The sequence below is a fragment of the Lepus europaeus genome, chromosome 13 (assembly GCF_033115175.1).
Source record: "Lepus europaeus isolate LE1 chromosome 13, mLepTim1.pri, whole genome shotgun sequence".
In the NCBI taxonomy this organism is placed as follows: domain Eukaryota; kingdom Metazoa; phylum Chordata; class Mammalia; order Lagomorpha; family Leporidae; genus Lepus; species Lepus europaeus.
Window position 1 is genome coordinate 87326454 of NC_084839.1, and position 13861 is coordinate 87340314.

The 13861-nt window shown below is 42.3% G+C and overlaps 1 protein-coding gene across 1 annotated transcript in view; it reads left to right on the forward strand.

Moving 5' to 3' along the window:
* Positions 1–13861, forward strand: part of VWA3B (von Willebrand factor A domain containing 3B) — a 249346-nt gene that overhangs the window by 123127 nt on the left and 112358 nt on the right. Inside the window, exon 13 of the mRNA XM_062208881.1 lies at positions 4188–4370. Coding sequence (XP_062064865.1) covers positions 4188–4370 — 183 coding nt within the window. The remainder of the gene's footprint in view (positions 1–4187; positions 4371–13861) is intronic.

Consider the following 13861-nt stretch of genomic DNA (forward strand, 5'->3'; position numbering starts at 1 on the left):
ATTTCGAGAAGTGGACTCAGTCAAAAGGTACATATTTAAAAATTTTTATTTTGAAGGCAGAGGGGAAGAGGGTGGGGAGAGAGAGAGGGCACTCTCATCTGCAGGTTCACTCCCCAAATTCCCACAAAGGCTGGTGATGGGCTGGGCCAAAGCCAACAGCAGGGAACTTGAGCCACATCTCACATGGGTGGCAGGAACCCAATTACTTTGAGCCATCAGGGCCACCTTTCAGTGCTCAAATTAGCAGGAAGGTGGAGTTAGGGGCCAGAGCTGCTTTTTGAACCCAGGTACTCCGGTGTGGGATATGGATGTCTTAACTGCTAGGTTAAACATCTGCCCCCCAAATGGTATTGATCGATGCTACCAAATAGTGTCCCCCTGCCCCCCCCCAAAAAAAAAAAAAAAAAAAGAGGACAGACCATAGAATACTCCTGCCGGCAGCATTTTGAGGACTCCTGATCTACTGCCTGTCAGGGACTTGCGAGGGTTTGGAGTTTCCCAACAGATTGTACAAAGTACACTCACATTTCTGTGGAGAGAAGATCCGAAGATTTCACCAGATTCTTACAGGTCTGTGTTCACTTAAACCGGAGAACCCAGGGTATAGATAACAGTTGGCATCAGAATATTCAAACTACCCGTGACATAATTTATCAAATCTTGAGAATTTTTGTATTCATATTTGCTTTTTTTCACACAAATAGTCTATTTGTTTTGTGTTATTCCTCAGAGTTTTTCAAAAGAGCAAAGGGACTCTGATGTTTGATGTTCATTTTTATGTAGAAGATATTAAAGTGTGCCTCTCAATCCCATTAGTTTTTTTATTCTCACTGCCTGAATTTCTTAGGCCAATGTTAACGTTTCACATATTCAACAGTGCTTTGTACTTGGAAGAACCCACAAAGATGTGTGGACACCAACTCATTGCTGGATTGTTAGGTGTCCAGGGTAGCATTTAAAATCGAGATAAACCCTTAAAATGAATCGAGTTAAAGGGGTTCTGAGAAAGAGTCTTCATTAAAAAGGAGACAGATACACAGTGGGCAGCTATCCACTAGCGGGCGTCTCTTAACGGTGGACTGCCACAGGGGGGCCTCGCAGGAAGACACCAGCCCAGCTTTGGCTGTGGTCATTGAGGACTTCTTCAAAGTTAGGGGCTTGCCCCGGCAGAAACCAAGAAAATGGATGCAATACAGACATCTGCACCCTTCTGTATTAAACCAGAGGATGAAGCTGAGCAGGAGGTGTGGGAGGGCTGGGAGATGGCAAAGGCACAGGTAATCAGCTTCAGGCAGCCAGGAGAACCAGGGCCCTGCCTTGCTTGTTGCCCCCGGTTGCTGTTTGTGCTGGAAGGTGTACCGCCTGTACAGACTCAGAGAGGAGGGGACCAAGGAGAGTCATTCAGCTGTGCTGCTGGCCCTCCTCTTAGGGCCTGAGGGAGCTGGCAGCCTTTGTAAGGTGTGTGCCACGGGTGCCAGGGCTGAGAAAGCCTGCCTTGCTGTTGCACAGGAGCTAGACAGGCAGTGGGCTCTCCCCACTACAGCCTACACGAGCTCCTGGAGTAAGTGGAAGGGAATGGTCAGGATTGGTCAGGCTGGGGGATGAGGTGTTTACTTCAACTTGGTGCTGCCGTGGCTGCTGCCTTTCAATTTTGGGGGATGTGAGCCATTGGAAGGACTCCCTGGAGTGTGGGAGCAAAGGAATGGCTCTTTCCCATCACAGGGATGGAGCTCTCTCTGCAGTCAAGGGGCACCCCACCCTCTGTCCAGCTCTCCCATGCCACATGGGGGCACTGGAATATCATGCAGGCTTAGCACAAGGGGCTACCTGGGCTGGGTGCAAGTGATGGAAATTTAACTGTGTAGAGTGATGGAAATTGCTCTATAGATAGACTCTCATCCCTAGATGTGTGGTACCCACACAGTCGGTACTAAATCAGTGTTTCTTTCCTTTCCCAAATAGCTCACCTGTAAGTCAGTATAGGAGTAGTTTGTGGCTGGCACTGTGTCTATCAAACCAAGAAAATATAGTCTTGTATATGAAGGAGATGGGCAGTGGACAGAAGTCCCTGGTACAAAATGGGACTAATGATAGTATCAACCTCAAAGCATTGTAGCAGGGAGCCAACGAGAGACACAAGCAGAGATCTTAGTGCCTGGTAAGTACTAGGAGCCCAGAGATGGAAGCTGAGTTGAAGGAAGAGAGGCAGCAGTAAAGGGTTTTGCTGTCTCCTTGCAGTTGACAAGACAGAGGGGTCAGCTCTTCAGCTGACCAGCTGTTTGGGTTGGTGTTTAGTAGGAAACTAGTTGACAGTGAGAAGAGAGAGGAGAGACAGAGGAAGTAGTGGTAATCATGAACTCGTGGGCAGGAATAGGCTTGGGACTGCAGCCACGGAGAACAAGGCTGTGTGTAAGTGATGGCTGGGTTGAGACCAGATCCTTGAGGACCATTTAACTGTTGACTTCTCTAGGCAGAGTGTGTGTGTGTGTGTGTGTGTGTGTGTGTGTGTGTGAGAGAGAGAGAGAGAGAGAGAGAGAGAGAGAGAGAGAGAAATGCACAATGCTCACTTGTGATGAGCCCAGAGCCCTCTTTCTCTTTGATCACTCTGCCTTGGAGTAATATATGAGGAAAGGTTAAAGGTCAAAGGGTAGGAACTAGCTAAAGGAGCCAGCAAGTTGGGTCCATGAAGAGGATCTCCCAGCCCTGAAACCCACAGAGGTAGGTGGGGCAGAAGAATCAGAAGCAGTTTCTTCCCAGCTGGGCTGTGGTAGGGCATAGAGGAGAAGGGGTGGCAGGGGAGTTCATCTTCCCAGAGAGTTGATCCCTACCAAGAGACAGTCTTTACTCATCTGGCATCGATTCTAGTACCAGAAATCAGGATTGCATTCAGTTTTCCAGTAACCCTGGACATATATATTTTTTCTGAGCTTCTCTTGTGCATTCTATAAGTTGATAAGAGTTGCATATTCCAGGGGAAAAGCAGAAGAGCAGACATCAGATGGCTGAAACAAATGAAAGCTTTATGTTTATGTGAATAGGAAGCACAGTGGTAATTACTCTAGGTCATACAGTGGTAATTAGTCTAGGTTATACAGTGGTAATTAGTCTAGGTTATATTAGTCTAGGTTATACAGGTATTCAAGAATGTCTCCAAGAACATGGGTTTCCTTTTACTTTGTGCTCCACCATCTTTATATATGACTTCCATTCTCTTAGTCATGAGGGCTGCTGGACCTCCAAGTAGTGTGTCTGCTTCCAGGAAGGGAGAGGGAGAAGGAGAGGGAGAGGGAGAGGGAGAAGGACATTAGTCTTTTACTGGTAGATCTAGTCTTTGGTGAAACAGAATCCCTCTCCTGAGCCTTTCTGCCTATGTCTTAACTAGCCAAGACTAGATCACAAGGCCACCACTAGCTGCCAGAGTATCTCAAATGGTGGGTTTTACACGCATCTGTTGGTGTTTATTTGTGTTTTTAACTGGCAATTGCTGCCGTGAGAAGAAAACCAGGGCTTTGATAATAAAAAAGGAGGAGAGCAATGGTTGCTAGATAGGTAATTAGCAATCTTTCCGTCACTACCTCACAAGATAGTTGTCAGGATTAAGCAAGAGATTAGGGTCCGAACAGGAATGTCCAGCACATAGAAGGATGCTTAATAAAAGTCTCTTTGCTTGTTCTCTGTGGGAAGCAACCTGTTTATAGCATGTCAGAAGGTAGAAATTCCTCTTTGTGTGGGGGATGCATTGAAAGCCATATTGAAAACTCAGAGACCCTACTCTCCAGAATCCTAGTGCCCAGATGTTCTGCCCATGGCTTCTGACCCCAGTACTATAAGTGGTCTAAAGCATAGCGCAGCATTTGAGAAGCCTAGACTCTAAGCTTAGGTATACCTGCCGTGGAATGCTTTGGTTAGCCAAATCTCTCCTAACTTCCTTTTTCCACCAAAGCCTGAACTCTCAGAAGGCAATGGCCATGTCTTACTGGTCTTTGTACTCTCCCTGCTTGCCAAAGTGTGCTTTGTTTGTTGAATTGAATTGACACATTTATAAGAAGCCGGTCACCACTGTATAATGAACTACTATATGAGAATTTTATGATCTGTAGCAAAAAATTAAAGATCTTCATGTCTTGTTTTTCTTTCCTTTCTCTCTCTTTCCATCCCCCATTTTCTTGCTCACAAACCTATTTCAGCCACCTGAAATGGTCATGGATCAAGTCAGAGTTTTTCAGAAAATTCCTATTTATGCCATCTCCTTCAATTACCACGATGAAATAGCAAATACATTTTTGAAAGAGCTTGCTTCTTTGACTGGAGGAGAGTTTCATTCCTATAATTTTGGTTGCAAGGATCCCCTTCCTCCGGAAGCTGTTCAGGTAAGAGCTTGATGGGCAGAGAAGGGTGTGTTCACTACAAGGTAGATACCTGTGGGCATCACCTTAGTTGGGAAAACATCCAAGTGCAAAGGGAACTAAGTTGAAGAAATGAATCACTCAGCATGAGCGTACCAGTGTTTCTCAAGGTACGGTCCAAGGACATCCTGAGCTAGGTGCTTCTAAACCCAAACTCCTGGGTTCCATTTCTGAGTTACTCAATCAGGCTGTGGGCATAGAGGCACAGGAATCTCAATGAATGTATCTCAGTTTTTTTCTAAAATCTTGATTATGGGAAACTCCAGACATACACAAAAGTTCAAAAGTATATGGATCCCCATGCACCATCGCTCAAATTCAGTAATTATCAACATTTTGTCAAATCTATGTTTTTAACAAGGATCCCAAGAGATTCACATGCGAAGTTTGTTCACTGTTGTTGGGTATAGACTTTTGTGGGAAACTCTCAGAAATTTCAGATGTTAGGTAATTGTCTCCTGACTTCTTGTATTGCATAACCATGAGACCTCCTGATAAAGCAATTCTTTCATATAGGCTAATGAGAGAATGTAAATAAAATTCTATTTTCCAATCTTGGCCTGAGGATGTGCATCTTAAGAATGCCCTTCTAGAGAGTGTGTGGTTTTTTGGTCATATTTTATGTCCTGAGGAGTCACTTTAAGGGAAGCGGGTACCAGGACAAACCAGAGTATCGAGCTGTGCTTGTATTGATTTGCCTGAGGAAAGTACCTGCTTCTGGGGAATAAACCATCCAGAAAGATTGGAGGGAACAGTGCTCTGTGCTCACACAGGACTGGGAGTAGTGATTACTCCCGTTAGCTAGACTGCAAAATTTCACAACCCTTTGGGCATTGGGTAGACTGTACAAGAGTGTCTTGCCTTAGTAGTAGGAAAAACAAACCATTGCTCCAGTTCTCCTAGCAAATCCTAAACATACAGTCTGAAGGATCAAATTTTTTTTCCATATCATTTAACTGCATCCCAGAACAAACCCCAAGAATAATTATTAAAAAAATAATTATTCACTACTACAAAGTAAAATTGACAGTGTATAGGACTCGACCAGATATTACCAGGCATTCAAAAAGCAGGAAAACTCATAATGACCCATAATGAGAAGAAAAAGCAAACTAAAAAATTTAAACATGAGAATAGTTACTGTAACCATATTTGATATGTCCAAAAGGGGGGAGACATGGAAGGGAAGGAATGGATTAGTCATAAAATAAACTTATAGAATTTTTGAAAAATACAAGGTATGAGATGAAAAAATACAATGTGAAAAATGAAAAATACATCAGCTAAACAGTGGATCCAAAATTACAGAACCAAAGATGAGTGAACTGGAAGGCAGCCATAGAAACTATACAAAATGTAACATGGAGAAGAAAGAATTCAAACAAAAACACATTTAAGAATACATTAGTGAACTGTGGGAAGATTTAAGCAACCCAATAAACATATAATTGAGGCAATAGTCAGAAATTTTCCAAATTGGATTAAAACCATAAACTCATAGATCCAAGAAAGTTATGAACCCCAAGCTGAGTCTTTATTCTCCACCAGGCAAAAGCAGATTTTGCTCCTATTCCTGTGCTAGGGTAGCATCTGATTGGGAAGCTGATCTTCCCTCCTCCCTCCAATGGAAGTAAGCAGTACACTGATTCTCCGGCCCGGGTGCTGTCCATGGATACTCCTACCTGCCAACACCGAGGCTTACCAAGGCAAAGCAAGACCAGTCTAGTCGCCTGCATGGTTTACCAGAGTCCTCACGTCAGCAGGGCTCTGCAAGGAGCTGAGCTTCCACAAACACCCAGCATCGGTGAAAATGAAAAAGGAAGTGAGAGTTGAGGACCTGCAACTTCCCACTTCCCCTCTCCCTGGTGTGAGTGAGGCTTGATGAGAGGGGAGCAAATGAGAGAGAGTGAACCTGGACTAATACCCACTGTGGTCCTCCCCACGGTGTCAGCTGGGCCTACAGGACAACTGAGTCCCCACCCTCACCCAGCACCAGTGAGGCCAAATGAGGTAGTGCTAGGTGTGGCTTCTCAGTATTCTGTTAACCCCCCACCCCTAGGAGCTCCACCAATGAATAAATTGGAAACAACACCCACAAAAAAGAGAGTGAACTCCTGACCCCGGCTATACTGACAGCTCACCTTGACAAGAATAGCTGTAAAAACTCACCAGGTACATAGGCGTGCCCAAGTGAAACAGACGTTTAGCTATGAAACGTGGAATATACTAGAAAAACAGGTTTACTTGGGTTAGTGGGTAGACAGAAGGGTAGCCACAAGTGACTCAGTCTGGGAAGGCTCTCTTAGTCCCAGCAGGCCTCACACTTTCCTCCCCTCAGAGACACCAGAATGGGAGGGCAGAGTGGGCAGGAAGGGCTCAGCTACAGCAAGTGGCCCACTCCAGAGGACTCCTGTCCCTGGGGGCCAATGACAAAGGGACACTGAGAGATAGCAGTAGAGGCGCCCTAGACTCCCGGTAGCCTGTGTAGAGGGAACCCCTTCTGCTCCTTCAGGCAGCACCACCAGAGACCAGCAGAAGCCAAAGTGGCATCAGATTAACAAAGAAGACAAAACCAATGCCAAAAAGGCTCCGAAAACTGAACTCCTGTTGAAGCAAAACCCCACAAAAATAGGGCAAGTCTCAAATGCTAAATTTAAACAGGGCAGTTGCCAACTAAAATAAAAGATTTTAAATAGGATCTAGAGTCTTGTAACATAATAGACAAGTGCCCAGGATATAGTTGTTGTTTTTTTTAAATCACCCATCATATTAAGAAATAAGAAAATCACAATTTGAGAAAAGCCAATCAAATGATGCCAACATTGAGATGAATCAGATGTCAGAATTATCTGACAAGGCTTTTTAAAGGAGCTGTCATAACAATGCTTCAATAGCCAATTATAGATTCTCTTGAGACAAATGAACAAAGAAAAAAATCTAAGCAAATAAGTAGGAATTACAAAAAATTTCCAAGTGGAAATCTTAGAACTGAACAATACAGTAACAAAATATAAAAAGTCTCATGGAATGCGCTCAATTATTGAGTGGAAATAAGAGGATAATATCAGTGAACTTGAGATTAGAACAACAGAATTAAGCCAATGTAAATAACAGGAAAAAATAAAACAAAATTAACAGAGCCACAGGGACATGTGGGACAATAACAAAAGGTCTAACAAGAAGAGAGAGGGAAAAGAAAGGAGACTGAAAAACTACATGAATAATAGCTGAGAATTCCAAAGCCAGTGCAATTCACAATCATACAGATTTATATAGCTGAGTCAATTCCGAACAGAATAAACCCAAAGAAATCCATGTAAGATAGTTAACAGTCTGAAAATTAGAGAAAAACATCCTTAAAACATCCAGAAAGAAATGGCTCTGCTTCAATAGCAAATTTGACAGAGGTCTCTCACCCAAAACCAAGATGGCTAGGGAAAAAAGTGGCACAGTATTTCCAGGGTGGAAAGAAAATAACTGTCAACTATAAGTTTTATATTTCATGAAACTATCCTTCGTGAATGAGGGCAAAATAAAAATATTCTCAGATAAATAAAAAATAAATTATTACTGGAAGTTTTGCTCTTCTAGCTTGGCTACAGGAAGTTTTTCAAGCAAAAGAAATATTTTTTATTTTAAAAATGATTTATTTATTTGAAAGGCAAAGAGACAGAGAGAGAAGGAGAAAGAAAGATAGACGAAGAGAGAGATCTTTCATCTGCTGGTTCACTCCCCAAGTGGCTACAATGGCTGGGACTGGGCCAAGCCCAAGCCAGGAGCTTCCCCTGGGTCTCCCACATGGGTTCAGGGTCTCAAGCACCTGGGCCATCTTCTGCTGCTTTCCCAGGCACATTAGCATGGAGTTAGATTGGAAGTGAAGCAGCCAGGACATGAACTGGCACCCAGATGGGATGCTAACCCCATAGGCGGAGGCTTATCCTGATATGCTACAGCACTGACCTTGCAAAACAAACAAACAAACAAACAAAAAACCACAAAACTTAAAGCTGGAATCTTGGCATATCTGGAGAACGAAGAGAGAGCAAAATATAGGTAGATATAATAGACCTGTTTCTTCATGAGATTTATAAATAATATTTGACATTTGAAACAAATGTTATAACACCACCTGACATTTAAGACAAAGATATTTAATACTAGCAAAATTAAAGGGACCTAAATTGAAGCAAGGTTTCCACATTTCCCTCAGGATAGTAAAAAGTTGAAGCTGGTAGACTGTTATAAATCACATATATATGCTGTCATGCCCAGAGAAACCATTATGAAAACTCTACAAAGGGCTGGACTCAAAAACACTATAAATAAATCAAGATAGAATTTTTTAAAAGTTCAACTAACTTGAAGAGAAAAGAGCAAACAAGAAAAGGGAAACAGAGGAATGAGACCAGAAAAATCATAAAATAACAGAAGTAAATGCCAACATAATGATAATTACTTTAAATTGAATGATCTAATTACATTAATCAAAAGACATATTTGCAGAGTGGATAAAAGAATATGCTTAAACTATATGCTGCTTATAAGAAAATTCAACCATGGTATATGTAGATTCAAGTAAAATTATTTTAAAATATATATTATACAAATGAAAGGCTTATTATCTAATAAAACAGACTTTGAGGCAAAGCAAATTTGCCTCATAAGGAGAGCAATATATCAGGTAGACATTCAGTGTTTCTAAATGTGTGTGCATGTGTGAATCAAAGACTGACAGAACCGAAGGGAGAGAAATAGACAAACAAAATTACAATTGTGAACCTCAGCACCTTCCTCTTGCCAACTCAAAGAGCTACCAGACACAAAATAAGCAAGGACAGAGGATGTGTGAACAGCCTAGTCAATCAACAGGATCTGACTGACAAAGATTTAACAACTCTCCCACAACAACAGAAGAATATATATTTTTTCCTAGTGTTAATGAAATATTTATCAAGATAGGTCAAAAACTGGACTATAACATAAACTTCAACTAATACAAAACAATGGAAATCATAAAGAATTTGTCCTCTGACCATAGCAGAATCAAACTAAAAATTAATAAAGACAACAGGAAAATATCTAAACAGATGGAATTTAAACAACCCAGTCTTAATATCCCATGGCTCAAAGAGAAGTCTCAGAGGAAATAAAAAAGTACTTAGAACTGGTTGAAAACACACAACATATCAAGCCATATGGAATGCAGCTAAGACAGCACTGTGGGTGAAATTTGTAACACGACATGCCCATGTGGGAATGAGGGAGAGCCTTGAATTGACAATCCAAGTTCCTACAAGAAGAGCAAAATAAACCCCATGAGTGCAGTAAGAAACAATAAAGATATGAACAGAAATCAATAAACACACAATGGAGAAAATTAACGAGGCAAAAAACTGTTTATTTGCAGGTAATAAAAAGCCTCTTTTTTTTTTTTAAAGATTTATTTATTATTTACTTGAAAGAGTTACACAGAGAAAGAAGGAGAGGCAGAGAGAGGCCTTCTATCTGCTGGTTCACTCCCCAGATGGCCGCAACAGCCGGAGCTGTGCTGATCTGAAGCCAGGAGCTTCTTCTGGGTCTCCCACATGGGTGCAGGGGCCCAAGGACTTGGGCCATCTTCTACTGTTTTCCCAGGCCATAGCAGAGAGCTGGATTGGAAGTGGAACAGCTATCACTCGAATCAGCACCCCTATGGGATGCTAGCACTGCAGGCAGTGGCTTTATGGGTAAAACCTCTTTGAAGATTGAGACCAAAGAAGAGCAGTCAAAAAGCACTGATATCAGGAAATAAATATTGGACATTTGGACATTGCTACAGATCTTGTAGCCATTAAAAAGGCAAAAAAAAAAAAAAACCAAAAAACAATAAACAGCTTTGCGCTCATGTATGTGACCACTTAGGAAAAAACAGTGCCACTTATCCAGAAGCTACAATTATGGAAATAAAACAGATGTTGTGAGTAGCCATGAAATCATGAGAGAAATTGACACTGTAGTTTTAAACCTTCTGTAAAGGAAGTATCAGACCTCTGGTTTCTGGTCCAGCATGTAAAATCTTGGAAATCACCAGTCTGTCCTAATGACAAGTACAAAGCTGAATGTACTGAAAAGCCAGCTGTTCTTCCTATGGTCACAAGAGAACTGAGGTCAGCAGGGCAAACCACTTCCCCCCAAGTCAGAAAGACCAGCAGGTGAATACAGAAAGGAGACATTATGCAAACCCATGAGCTGAACCATGCAGGAGTGGGGAATGTCCCGCCTGGGCCGTGTGAGGCCAGCAAAATCCTCGGGTCTGGCCCTGCCAAGGCAACTGCAGCAGGACTTGAAATTCAACACATCTATAGCAGGCTCATTTTTAAGATGATAATTTTGTACGGCCCATGAACGATGCTATAAATACCCACATGACCCTTGGCAGAAAAACAGGCTCCCCTCTCTCGAACAGGAACACCAGGTACGAGGTGGGGACACCTGAACTACACGACAACTTGCTGGAGGCTCACTATGAACAAGTCTGAGACATACAATCTCTAGGGGGACCCTGAGTTTTGTGAGCTTTACCTCCTGAAGATCTGCGTGCTTCTCACGGTAATATCAGAAAAATCCCCCTGTGCGGGGAGGGAAGGGAGCCATTCTGAATTACACCAGAGCGTTCTCTTCTTCACAAGCCCTGCTCTCCGGAGAACCTATTTAACCAGAACTAACCTGTGCTAGTCTGCCTCACTGACTTGGGAGAGGGGAAATACTCCAGGCGCCTCCACCCTTTCACAAGGAAGAAGGGAGTATGCAGCCCCAGCTCACTCAGCCACCCTGCCCTCCTACAGAGGATTTTATTTGCTATGGGGAGGACTGAGAAGTGTGTGTGAAGTTCACCACCCCAGGGCACAGGCTCTGAAACACTGAATCCTAATCACAGGACCATTCAATACTTATTTTGGACATGACCCCCTAAAGCAAAAATAGACAAATGGGATTATATAAAACTAAAAAGCTTCTGTACATCAGAATAAATAATCAACAGAGTGAAGTTAGAAAACCTACGGAATGTTACTGGTTAAACAAACTACACCATGTTAGATATTTAAGAGGTGTTTCCAAATACATGATTCTTAAAATTTATAGAAAGCAAAACAAAACCTACAGAATGGGAGAAAATGTTTTTAAACTATTAACCTGATAAGGCGTTAACATCCAAAGTGTATAAGGAACTCACAGCAAAAAACAAAAGTAATCTGATTTTGTAAAAGAGGCAATGATCTGAATACACACTTCTCAAAGGAGGACACATAAACAACTGATAGGTATGTGAAAAATGCACAACATCAGTTATCTTTGGGGAAACGTGTATCAAGACCGTGAATTAGGGCTGGTGCTGTGGTGTAGTGGGTAAAGCCATTTGCTGCCTGCAGTTCTGGCATCCTATATGGGCACCAGTTCAAGACCCACCTGCTCCACTTCCAATCCAGCTCGCTGCTATGGTCTGGGAAAGCAGTGGGAGATGGCTCAAGTATTTGGGTCCCTGCATCTGCATGGGGGACCCAGAGGAAGATCCTGATGCCTGGCTTTGGACTGACCCAGCTCCAGTCATTGAGGTCATTTGGGGAGTGAACCAGCAGATGGAAAACTTTCTCTCTCTCTCTGCTTCTGCCTCTCTGTAACTCTGCCTTTCAAATAAATTAAAACAAACAAACAAACATCCATGAACTATCATCTTGTTCAAATTAAAGTAGCTGTCATCAAAAAGACAAAAATAACATACTGATGAGAATGTGGGAAAAGACAACTCTCATACACTGTTGGTGAGAATATAAATTAATAAAATCAGTGTGGAAAACAGTATGAAGGTTTCTCAAAAAACTAGAAATAGAAATACCATTTGATCCAGCATTCCTGTTACTGGGTGTATACTCTAGGCAAAGAAAATCAATATGTCAAAAAGGTAGCTGCACTCCCAACTGCCAAGATTAGTAATTAACCTAAAGTGTCCATATATAGATGGAGAAAGGAAATGTATACACACACATATACATATATATATATACATGTATACAGAAATACATGTATGTGTATCCATGTATATATGTGTGTGTACACATATATGTGTATCCATGTATATGTGTGTGTGTACACACAATAAAATGTTAGCCATAAAAAAAGGATGAAATTCTGTGTCTTGTGGTATCATAGGTGAATCTGTAAAATAAGCTTGGTACAGCAAGACACATGCATATGTTCTTCCTCATATGTTCTAGATTTTAAAAATTGATCTAGTAGTTGTAGAGAGTAGAATTGTGCTTCTCAGAGGCTGGAAAGGGTAGGGGAGAGGGGGAAATAGTGGTAGGTTGGTTAATGGACAAAAACATACAGTTAGATCAGAGAAATAAATCCTGGAGTTCTGTGGTAAGGCAGGGTAACTGCTGTTAACAGTAATTTCCTGTGTATCTCAAAATAGCTAGAAGATTTTGAATGTTCCCAATACAAAGAAATGACAGTGTTTTTTTTTTTTTGATGGCAGAGTTAGACAGTGAGAGAGAGAGAGACAGAGAGAAAGGTCTTCCTTCCATTGGTTCACCCCCAAATGGCCGCCACGGCCTGTGCACTGCGCCGATCCGAAGGCAGGAGCCAGGTGCTTCTCCTGGTCTCCCATGCGGGTGCAGGGCCCAAGCACTTGGGCCATCCTCCACTGCCTTCCCAGGCCACAGCAGAGAGCTGGACTGGAAGAGGAGCAACCGGGACAGAATCCAGCACCCCAACCGGGACTAGAACCCGGTGTGCCGGTGCCACAGGCGGAGGATTAGCCTAGTGAGCCGTGAGGTTGGTACAGAAATGACAGATGTTTAAAGTGGCAGAGATGCTTATTGCCCTCATTTGATCATCACATATTATATACAAGTATCAGAATATCACACTGTACCTCATACATATATACAATTATTATGTGTCAGTTAAATAAACTCGCTGGGGCCAATGCTGTGGCACAGTGGGTTAAGGCCCCAGCCTGCAGTGCTGGTATCCCATATGGGCACCAGTTCAAGTCCTGGCTATAGTCCTTGGGCCCCTACAACTGCATGGGAGACCTGTAAGAAGCTCCTGACTCCTTAATGCAGATCGGCTCAGCTCCAGCAATTGCAGTGGCTGGAAGACCTCTCTGTGTCTCCACCTCTCTCTGTAACTCTGTCTTTTAAAATAAATAATATTTTTAAAATGTATCCAAGTAGACTTAAAAAAAATTTAGCTGATTCTGTGGAAATGCAAAGGATTTAGAATGATCAAAACAACTGTGAAAAAAAGCCAAGTCAGGGAGTCAGCACTATATGTTTCAAGACACATAAAGCCATTGTAATCAAGACAGTGTGAAATTAGGGTAAAGATACCACTTAGATTGACAGAGTGGGATAGAGAAACCAGAAACAGACTCATACGGACAACTGACTCTCAACAAAACTGCAAAGGCA